The sequence below is a fragment of the Myotis davidii genome, unplaced genomic scaffold (genome assembly GCF_000327345.1).
Source record: "Myotis davidii unplaced genomic scaffold, ASM32734v1 scaffold30, whole genome shotgun sequence".
NCBI lineage: Eukaryota > Metazoa > Chordata > Mammalia > Chiroptera > Vespertilionidae > Myotis > Myotis davidii.
The window spans coordinates 804,655-814,812 of NW_006282874.1; the positions used below are offsets into that span (position 1 = coordinate 804,655).

At 52.3% G+C, this 10,158-nt stretch overlaps 1 protein-coding gene across 1 annotated transcript in view; it reads left to right on the plus strand.

Annotated features, from left to right (window-relative positions):
* FAM135B (family with sequence similarity 135 member B) overlaps nt 1-4,039 on the plus strand; it is a 97,482-nt gene extending 93,443 nt beyond the window's left edge. The window contains 2 exon segments of the mRNA XM_006753261.2: nt 612-725; nt 1,535-4,039. Of these exon segments, the coding sequence (XP_006753324.1) occupies nt 612-725; nt 1,535-1,740 (320 nt within the window). The 3' untranslated portion in view covers nt 1,741-4,039.
* The last annotated feature ends 6,119 nt before the right edge of the window (nt 4,040-10,158 follow it).

A 10,158-nucleotide genomic window follows, 5' to 3' on the forward strand; every position in this document is an offset into this window, starting at 1 on the left:
TCAGTCTCCCTGTGGCAGGTGAAAGGCATCACCCCCCCGGAGCCCAGGTGTGCGTGCGGGGATCTCTGCAGGAGAGCCCTCCCTCTCATTCACACGGATCCTTTCTGCACCTGACCGCTACGCTCGGGGTCTGGGGGCCACTCACAGCCCCTCCACCAGGTGCAGGTCCACGGACAAAGGGTAGACAAACACAGTCTGTTTGTGTTGACAGCGAAGGTGGGTCCTTTCCGGGCAGCCTGAGGGCGCCTTCCCGCAGCCCCTCCTCAGGGAGGAAGGGCTCAGCGATGCAGGAGGCCCCCCTGTCCCGGGAACGGCCAGAGGAGGAGCAGTGGGTGAGGAGGAGCAGAAGCTAGACTGGCTTCCCCTGTCCGGGAGCTTGCTCTGTGTGCCTTCGCTTCCCGCCCGATGAGCACCCCCCCTTCCTGTGGCACTAAAGCTCCAGCGGCAGATGCTTTGCTCTGCCTCGCAGACCGGAAGGCCCTCATGCACCCACACAACCTGGTGTCAGTCTGCTCGCCCGCTCGCCCTCTCTCGGGGCAGGTGCACAGGCTGTGTGACCGGAGGATGCACCCTGAAACGCCAGGTAAAGAGCACCCCCTGGCTCGTTGCAGGTCTGCAGTATTTTAAAAATGTTGTGCTGGTGGCTTCACCCCAAGATCGCTACGTGCCATTTCACTCCGCCAGGATCGAAATGTGCAAAACCGCCCTGAAGGACAGGCACACAGGTAAGCCCCGCTTCATTCGCACAATTGAAAAAGCAAACGCAGCCCCGGCCGGGTGGCTCAGTTGGTTCCCCTGCGCCAAGGTGGCAGGTTCCCTCCCAGGGCAGGGAACATACAAGAATAACCAATGAATGCACGGGTAGTGCAACAACAAATCGATGTTTCTCTCTCCTCTCTCTCTCTCTCTCTAAAGTCAATCGACCAATAAATAAAAAAATTAACAAGCAAGCATTCAGCCCTGGCCAGGGAGCTCAGTTGATTGGCGAGTGATCCCATACACCAAATGGCTGCGGGTTCAGTCCCAATCAGGGCCCACACAAGGCAAACTATCGATGTTTCTCACATTGGGGTCTCTCTCACATCGATGTTTCTCTCTTTCTAAAAAAATAATTAGAAACTTATTCTCCAGTGAGGCTCTGTGAATAGTGCATCAGCCTGTGGACGGAAGGGTCCCCGGTCAATTCCAATCAGGGCACAGGCCTGGGTGGTGGGCTCGATCCCCAGTGTGGGGCGTGCAGGAGGCAGCCGATCAATCGATCTCTCAGCGATTATGTTTCTAGCTCTCTCTCCTCTCCCTTCCTCCCTTTTTATTATTTTAAAAAATAATAAAAGCAGACATGCATTCATGAAATTTAAACTCTGCCTAGTGGGGCCCATCAGATGTTCCGCCCTGGGATAGGAACCTGCCCGCACCCAGTGTCTCTCCAGGTTCCTTTGTGAGTTCCCCTAAGTCTGCCTGACCCCTACACTCACCCAGTGAACATTGCCCCCCTAAGTTCAGCCTGCACCCCTGGCTTGCTCCCTCCCCGCAGGGCCTGTTTATGCAGAAATGATCAACAACCTTTTGCGCCCCCTGGTGGAAGCCAAGGACTGCACGCTGATCCGGCACAACGTGTTCCACGCGCTGCCCAACACCGCCAACACCCTGATCGGGCGCGCCGCGCACATCGCAGTGCTGGACTCCGAGCTGTTCCTGGAGAAGTTCTTTCTGGTGGTGGGACTCAACTACTTCAAGTAGCGGCCGGAGCCGCCCGGCCCACCCAAGGCCCACCTGCGGGAGCTTGGCCCTTCCATCGCGGAGCCGAGAGGAGGCCTGAGGGACGCAGGAGGGCGGACCGGTACCCAAACTTCCATTTGGGAGGTTTGGGAAAGCCCGGAACCACAGGGATCAAAACAGGCTTTGCCCTAACCTGTCTGGCCACCTGGAGGCTCCTCCATCCGAGATGCTCTCTAGAGAAAATGCGAGAAAATAAAGCCACAGAACTTGGAGCTGGGGAGCCCGCCTTTGTAACCCGCAGCGGTTGGCAGGGGGCAGGCGCACTCCACCTTCACCAGGCGTGTCCAGCGGGTGGCTAGCGCATAGCTGTATCATTTTCAAATTAAAGTACGTGCAAACAAGCATTTCAGAACTCAGGTTAACCACTGTGCGGAGTGAACGTACTGGTGTAAATAGGTCCCTCCGTAGCCTCCATGTGCCACCTTGTTCAGGAACATGCGAGACCTCACTCTCCTCTCCTGTGTTCTCAGCAAGGGGGAAGGAATGCTTTAGAAACCCCAAGTCCACGGCCTCCCGGCGGTGTGTGTGTGGGGTGATTGCAGGTAGGGGGTGGAAGCGATGCTATAGAGGAACCTAGAGAGCTGGCCCACTAGCGGCCTCCCTCCTCCAGACCTGGCTGTGCTCAACCCCGCTCCGTGCGTTATTGCGATGGCTCAGTCTGCCCGTGGTCGGGAAGGTGGACTTCGACTAAAGCTGGCAGAAGCGGGCGCCGAGACTGATGGGCATGTGCGTGGCGCTCCGGCGGGTGTACTTCCACAGAAATGCTAGGTCAGTGTTGGACACAATTGCAGAAAATTAAACCTCTGAACGTGGCCAGCGGCTCCTCCGTCCGTGGAGGGAGAAAGCATCTAAATGGAGGAAAGCTGGATTCCACAACCTCAAGGGAGCTCAGGGAAGGTGTTGGGTGTCTTTTAATAGCAAGGTCATCTTGCCTTAGGGAACTAAAGGGCTAGGAGGTCACCATGGATTAAAAAACAACAACAACCCTACAGGACAGCAGGAGCAATAGTGAGATCAGAGGGAAGGAGTGGATAGGGGGAGGGTTCTGCATGCGTTATTGGTAAGTGGCCTAAGGGATAGTTTTGAAACTTACAGAATGTTTAATCAGGTCCCCAAGACTGAGTGCACCCTATGGGCTAAAGGAAGCCCAGAGACCCATGACCGAGGACGCGGGGATTACTAACACGGGGGACCCTTCTGCTGGAGCCGTGAGAGCAGACAGAGAACGCTGAGCATGTCATCATCCCAGAACCCTCCTGCTTCGGCAGCATTCCCTTAGAAAGTGTGGAAACGGCCCTGACCGCAGGCCATGAAGCCAAGCAAACGCGGGCTCGCCCCTCCCGTGGCCACAGCGTGGAGTTGGCAACCCTGTGCAGAGGCTGGGAGATGTGTGCAGAGGCGACTTTGCAGGAGAGCAGAGTGGGCCTCGAGAAAGAACGAGAGGGGGGCAGGCGATGGATGATCTGCAAAGGCAGATCCCACCAAGGGGTGAGGGCTTCCCTCTGGGCCTCCGATCTCTCGTCTGTGCTTTCTCTGGGGGGGCAGGGGGTCCTTTGGGTATTAAGTTCCCGATGGGCATAGACTCCCCTAACCACGAGCAGTGCCAGCCTCCCCCAGGAGGGATTCGGGTCCTGCAGCGTAGCGCAGGTTGCTATACGCCCTGCCTGGACTAGCGCCCCCGGCCAGGGCAGGACCCCAGGTTTGTAGCAACTTCTCCTTTTCCGGCTGGAGGGGGAGTCCGTGCATTTCACTGTGTGCTCCCACTTCCATTGGCACCGTGTCATTCCCTGGTCGTCGGAAGACCGACCGCATCGCCGCTGGTCAGGGTGACTCTGATGACTGCTGTCCTTCCCCAAAACCAGATGCCATTTTTAACTACAATCTGCTGTCTGGACCTCGCGAGAACTCATGGCAATAAACGTCCAGCCGCGTGGGGCGCCTCTTTTTTACAGGGGAGCTCCGCTGTCTTTGTAACCCTGCTCTGGCCTCTGAGCATCCATTCTAACTGTAGAAAGTCCATCTCTGTGTGTAAATAAGAGTGCCAAGTGTCACACGTCTTGCCTCATTTGAAAAGGGTTTTTTATGTCTTTCTATTTAAGTATAGATGTCTAATATATATACATGTGTATATGTATATATACATATATACACACATAATATATAAATATATAATGTAAAACAGTGACATTCTATTATTGATGATAAAAATTATAAACAAAATGCCTGCCAAGATAATGGTCTAGTCTGTTGTCATTCTCAGCATCTTTTTTGTTTCTTTTTTGTTGGTTGGTTTTATGATTTGGTACCTTTGCCGGAACTACTGAGACATAAAAATTACTGATACTGAGATAAAAATGTGAGGAATGAATGAATGAATGAATGACTCACAGCAGGTGCTAAATGGATCTCAACAAATCCCTAGGCTAGAAGACTTTCTGCTGCAGCCGGTAGGGCACCGTTAACCGCTCTGCCCAAGGACAGGCCCCCTCCACAGGGGACACAGGCAATGCAGCCTGTGGCTGAGGGGAAGAGCTTGGGGAACCCTCCCTGGGGAGACCGCGCCCTGGAGCAGTGCCTGTGGCAGAAATTCCCGTGGCCTCTAGAGGGCGCCCAAAGCCTGACAAATAGCAAAGTGCTAGCTCAAGCTGGCGGTTCCCTCCCTGCCTCCAAAAGTGTTCTGGGAATCTGAGCAGGAGAAAATAAAGATGGAATTGGTTTTTGGAAACAAGAAGAGAAACACTGAAGTCAAAAAGGTAGAATTAGGGAGAGGCGGCCTGACTTTTGAGGATTTCCAGCTGGGATGAACTTGAAGCATGAATTCATTCCCATTCAAGCCTCAAGCCCCCACTGAGGTGTGCCGCGTGCACAGAGCTGGGAGAAGGAATTATGCAGAAGGAAGGCCGCTCTCCTTAACTGAGGCCACATGTTACTCAGTCAGCAGTTCGACATTTGCTTTCTCAGAAAGGGCCGCCCAGACCCCCGTGGAGGACAGTACTCTCTAGTTCAGCCGTGGGCAAACTATGGCCCGCGGGCTGGATCCGGCCCGTTTGAAATGAATAAAACTAAAAAAAAAAAAAAGACCGTACCCTTTTATGTAATGATGTTTACTTTGAATTTATATTAGTTCACACAAACACTCCATCCATGCTTTTGTTCCGGCCCTCCGGTCCAGTTTAAGAACCCAGTGTGGCCCTCGAGTCAAAAAGTTTGCCCACCCCTGCTCTAGTTTCTTTCCAAGGAACAGAGCAAAGGGAATCCTCGGAGGTGGGCAAAACCATTCTTTTTTTTAACAAGCATCTGCCACTCAGTCACAGAGCTCACAGAAAGGCCACCAAGATGGGAGGCCGAGTGTCCTTTGCCTCCACTGCAGGGACTCCCTGACGCACCCAGCGCCTCACAGCTGGGGGCCTCCTCTCACACGTGTCGGAGCTTCCCCCTGGGACACAGCGGAGGTGCTGTTCCCATTTAATAGTTGGAGGAAATAAAACCCAGAGAGGCTGGGGATTTGTCCAGGGCAGCACAGCTAGGTTCGCTGTCGTCACCCACCACTGTTTCCGTCACAGTCCTTCTGAGCTGCTGGGAGCGCTTCTCCCAAAGCGAGGCCATGGCCCCCGGGGTGTCACCCCCACAGATGGTTTCCTGTTTGTTTTTGTCATGCAAGTGCCCACGCTGATCACGGAGGCACCCACTTCAAGATGCTGTGTATAAGCACATGTCAGCAGGACCCGGCAAAGAGCCAGGTTGCTCCCTGCCCCCCACCCCCAGGTACCTTTGTTTTGGAAATCTCGGTTGATTTCACTATTTGGGCAACTTGATTTTTTCCTCTTTCTGCATTTTAAAGCCCTGCTCTTAAGTTTAATCACAATACAGAGTGAGACCGAGATATCCAGGCCCCCATCCTCGCCCCAATAAAGGCAGAACCCAAGCCCATGTCCTCTCTCCCCCACTTTGCTGTGTGGCCCCAGGTGTGCCATGTGCTTTCCAGGACCTGCGAGCAGTACCCCCTGCCCCCCTTTTAAACATTATTTTTCCGTTTCCTGAGGGTTATTGCTGAGGTGCGTCTTGCAATCAGAGCCACAAGGGCCGGTCCAGCCTACCCTGGTCATCTGTAGGCTGGGGCGGCACACACACTCCCCTCCTCAACGGCCTCAAATGGCTTTCGGTCTTAGCTGGAATGAAGCCCTGCATGGCTTAGAATCACCGCTCAGAGACACCTCCTTGACCACTCACCCCAAAGTCAGCCTCGACCCCCTAAGATGACTCTCTGCCAGCACTGAATTACTGAGGTATAATGGACTAAATCATAAGATGTTTAAGGTGTGCACTGTGATGACTCGATATACACATACGCTGTGAAAGTATTGCCCCATCTAATTAATGATCTTATCACCTCACATACTTATGTTTTTGATGGTGAGACCCTCGAAGTTCCACTCTCTGACAAACTACAAGGACACAATAGTGTCGCCAACTTTCGCTACAGTGTTTACTTTAGATGCCTGGACCTTCTTTTCCTTTAACTGCAAGTTTGTTCACTTTTACCCACATCCCCCTGCCCAAAAAAAACTTCCTCTTCCTTCTCCTCCTTTTTCCACATATAAGTGATAACATGCAATATTTGTCTTGCTCTGTTTGGCGTATTTCACTTAGAATTTAGCTTAATAGCATAATACCCTTCAGGTTCACCCATGTTGTGGCAAATGACAGGATTTCCCTTTTTATAAAGGTTGAAAAATATTCCAATATATATGCAAATCAAATGTAAAAAGAGATATTGCCTCACATAAACAGTCAAGTTTTCTTTGTTCCTCCATCCCTCAGGGACATTGGGCTGCTGCCATACCTTAGCTCTTAGGAATAATGCTGCAGTGAAAAGGGGAAGGCAGGTATCTCTTCGAGGTAATAATTTTGTTTCCTGTTTATGTATTCCCAGAGGTGGAATTTTTAGATTATATGGAAGTTGTATTTTTAATTTCTTAAGCTACATTTTACATTTTTTGAGGAAACTCCATACGGCTTTTCTCCCAATAGTGGCTGCACTAATTTACAATCCCAACCAAAGTGCAGGAGGGTTCCTTTTCCTCCACATCATAACACTTTTAAAAATATATATATATATTTTATTGATTCTTTACAGAGAGGAAGGGAGAGGGACAGAGAGTCAGAAACATCGAGAGAGAAACATCAATCAGCCGCCTCCTGCACACCCCGCACTGGGGATGTGCCCACAACCAAGGTACATGCCCTTGACCGGAACCGAACCTGGGACCCTTCAGTCCACAGGCCGATGCTCTATCCACTGAGCCAAACCGATTATGTCACATCATAACACTTTTATCTTTCTCTCTCTTTTCATTTTATTTTTATAACAGCCATAAATAAATCCAAAAGGCGTTGAAAAGACAAAGGAGAGCCATTACTGAGGCAAACAGTTTGCAAACCCGAGAAAAGCAGATTCTGGCAAAAATAAACACCGAAAGGAAGGGTGCTCCTCCCAAAGGGGAGGACTTCTTTTGCACAGAAGGGCCTTTTTTGTAAACAAGGTGCCCCAATCCCCACGGTTCTGATTGGTCTGAATCACACAGCTCTGATTGGTCTGTACTACCACTTCCTGACTGGTTGTCAGGGAGCAATTCTGATTGGACGGGGCAGGTCGCAGCCGATTGGTTGAAAGGGTTCCGGAAATGCAGGGCAAGCACGCCTGTGGGGAACCTAGAGTTCCGCCCGAGGCGCAGGGAGTACCCAGGAGGCCTCGCAGTGGCTGCAGCGGCTGCGGCTGGGTTCTCACTATTTCTACAACCTGGAGCCTCGGTGGGCCGTGGGGAGCCCTCCCGGCAGGTAAGAATCCTTTCTGGGGTTCTCTCTTCTTTCTCAGGGTCCACGCAGCCGTTCTCGCAGCTGTGAGGCGATCCCTCCTTTTCGTTCCCATGTGCATTTCCCTGGTGATGAGTGATGTCCGGCGCCTTTTCCTGAGCCTGTGGGCCATTTGTATGTCTTCCGGGGGAAAATGGTCTCTGCTGGGTTTTGCCCGTTTTTCAATATGGATTTTAAAAAAATTTTGTTCACCGTCTTTCTCGTCCGACTAGAATATAAGTTCCTGAGAGCCAGGGTCACGTCTGCTTGGTGCGTCCCTATCCAAGGCATGGAGGGCAGCACGCGGCCTAGAGCAGGCGCCCAGTGAGGCCTTGGAGCTGCCCTGAGCCGGGACAAGCCCTTTGCTCCTGTTCGCATTGAAGGAGGCTAATCTGAGATGGGGTGCGAGTTTCTGCGGCTGGAATTTGCTCCATTCGCGGGCCGAGTTCACGGCTTATTTTCATGTGTCCACCCAAAGGCCTGCCACAGTAGCCGGGCCAACCCACGGGCAGCTTTGAGTCTGTAGGCGCCATTCCGCAGGGGCGCTCCCCCTCCACAGAACAGATTATTTAACATAACCCGACGTCATGGTCATGCCTGCCTAAGTTGGAAATTAAAATGATTCAATACAAAAAAAAACCCCCAAAATCTAACATACATGATTTTTCTTCTTGCAAAATACTGTCACAGCCAAGGAAATGTGCAAACCAAATAATCACATGGCTGTACCCACATTTCCCGTTATTAGCAAATCAATCAATCACCCAAGACCCTGCAGACAGACACTTAAAGGTGGTCAGCTTGAAGGGCATCAGGTTACTGGCCCGTCTGTAAAGGGTCAAGAGCATCTTCTTACGCCAGCCCCTGGCCCCCTCGTCCCCGCCAGGTGGGGCCACAGGCTCTTACTTCCCTGGACCCTCCTGCAAAATCAGGCCTATTGCCCTCCCCGGCCCAGTCCTAATCCGGGGGCAGGGGGCACTTAAGCAGCTGCCTCGCCTTTAGTGCGGTGGCGCCCGAACGCGCTGGAGGAGAATCACCTGATAGGAGTGTGAACACAGTCTCGGCCTCCGCGATAAGTCCACAGCTGCGTCTCCTCCACCCAGCAAGTGGCCCGTGAGAAATGTCCTTTCCCCAGCCAAGTGGTTACAAACACGAGTGTCCATTAGTATTACTTGGGACAGTGGTCGGCAAACCGCAGCTCGCGAGCCACATGCGGCTCTTTGGCCCCGTGGCATGGGCCACGAAGTTTCAATCGCGCTGTCCGTGCGCGCCCGCATGTGGTATTTTGTGGAAGAGCCTCACTCAAGGGGCCAGTTGGCCGACCACTGACTTAGGAGGTTTAAAAAAGCCCAGTGCCATCCCTTCACCCCATCCCATCAGAATCTCAGGTGGAGCCCGTGCAGCCCATTTTAAAATCTCCAATATGCAGCCTGTTTGGGAGTCACTGTGCCTGACCCTGACGCAATACACAAGGCCGAGAACTGGGCCTTTCATATGTCCACTTCCTCAGTCACTGGCTCGTTCCCTCCATTATCCATTCCCTCGAGGTACTTTGGGGTCAGGCAGTGTTGAAAGTGCAGCTGTGAGGCCCCGCACTGGGGGGGAACCCCGGTCAGCGTTTGTTTTCTCAGGTTGTACTTTTGGAACAAAGACACTCACGTTGCTAGATTTTTGTCAGCGTTAATTGAGATAATATGTGAAAAGCAGTTGGTAAGTATAGGTGTTTAGTAAGTGGTGAGCGTTCAGTTACTCATTTATTCTATAGGACGTATGTCGTGTTGGGTTCTGTGCTCATGGCAGATCTGTCATTCCCAGGGAATATGTCCCACAATCGCTGGAATCTCCAAATTGGAAAATATCAAGACAGCATATTATGTCCCCTCCAGAATGTTGGAAAGTACAACTGGAAGTGAGAAATCTATTCAGACCCTCTGGGGACCCTATTAATGGCACCTGGAGATTCCCTGCTAGGTGGGCGGGGTCTATGAGTGGGGGCCGTGGTGGGATTTAATGGGACTAAGAGACTATTAAAAGAGTATGATTGAGGAAGCTGGACTTAAGGCAAGCACAGAGCCCCCCGAATCACCAGGGGGCAGCCAGAGTCCTCAAGACCCCCCAAAACTTTACGATGGAAGGGGAGGAGTCTGTGAGAGGGACACTCCAGCCAGCTGCCGCTATAAGGAAAAGATGGTCCCCTGTAGCCAACTCGTTAGGTTTTATTGAAAACATCAGTGAGGACACGTTTCTATGAGAGTGCCGTGGTGTTAGCTCCTCCTTGGAAAGCGATACCATTTGTTGGGATGTGAGGCGTCTGGGCAGAGGAGTGGAGCCTTGGCCGAGACCCACGTCCTTGGCCTGTGTGAGGGGGAAACATGGGAGTCCAGGCCTGTGTCCGGAACCTCGCCCTTCATGCCTTTGGGTGGCATTTTACGGTGAAACGGGAAGTGCAGGAGCGGTGCTAAGTGGATCGTCTTTGCAGGCACCCTCCTGGGGCTTTCTGAGCTCACCCCCTCCGTGACGCTTTCA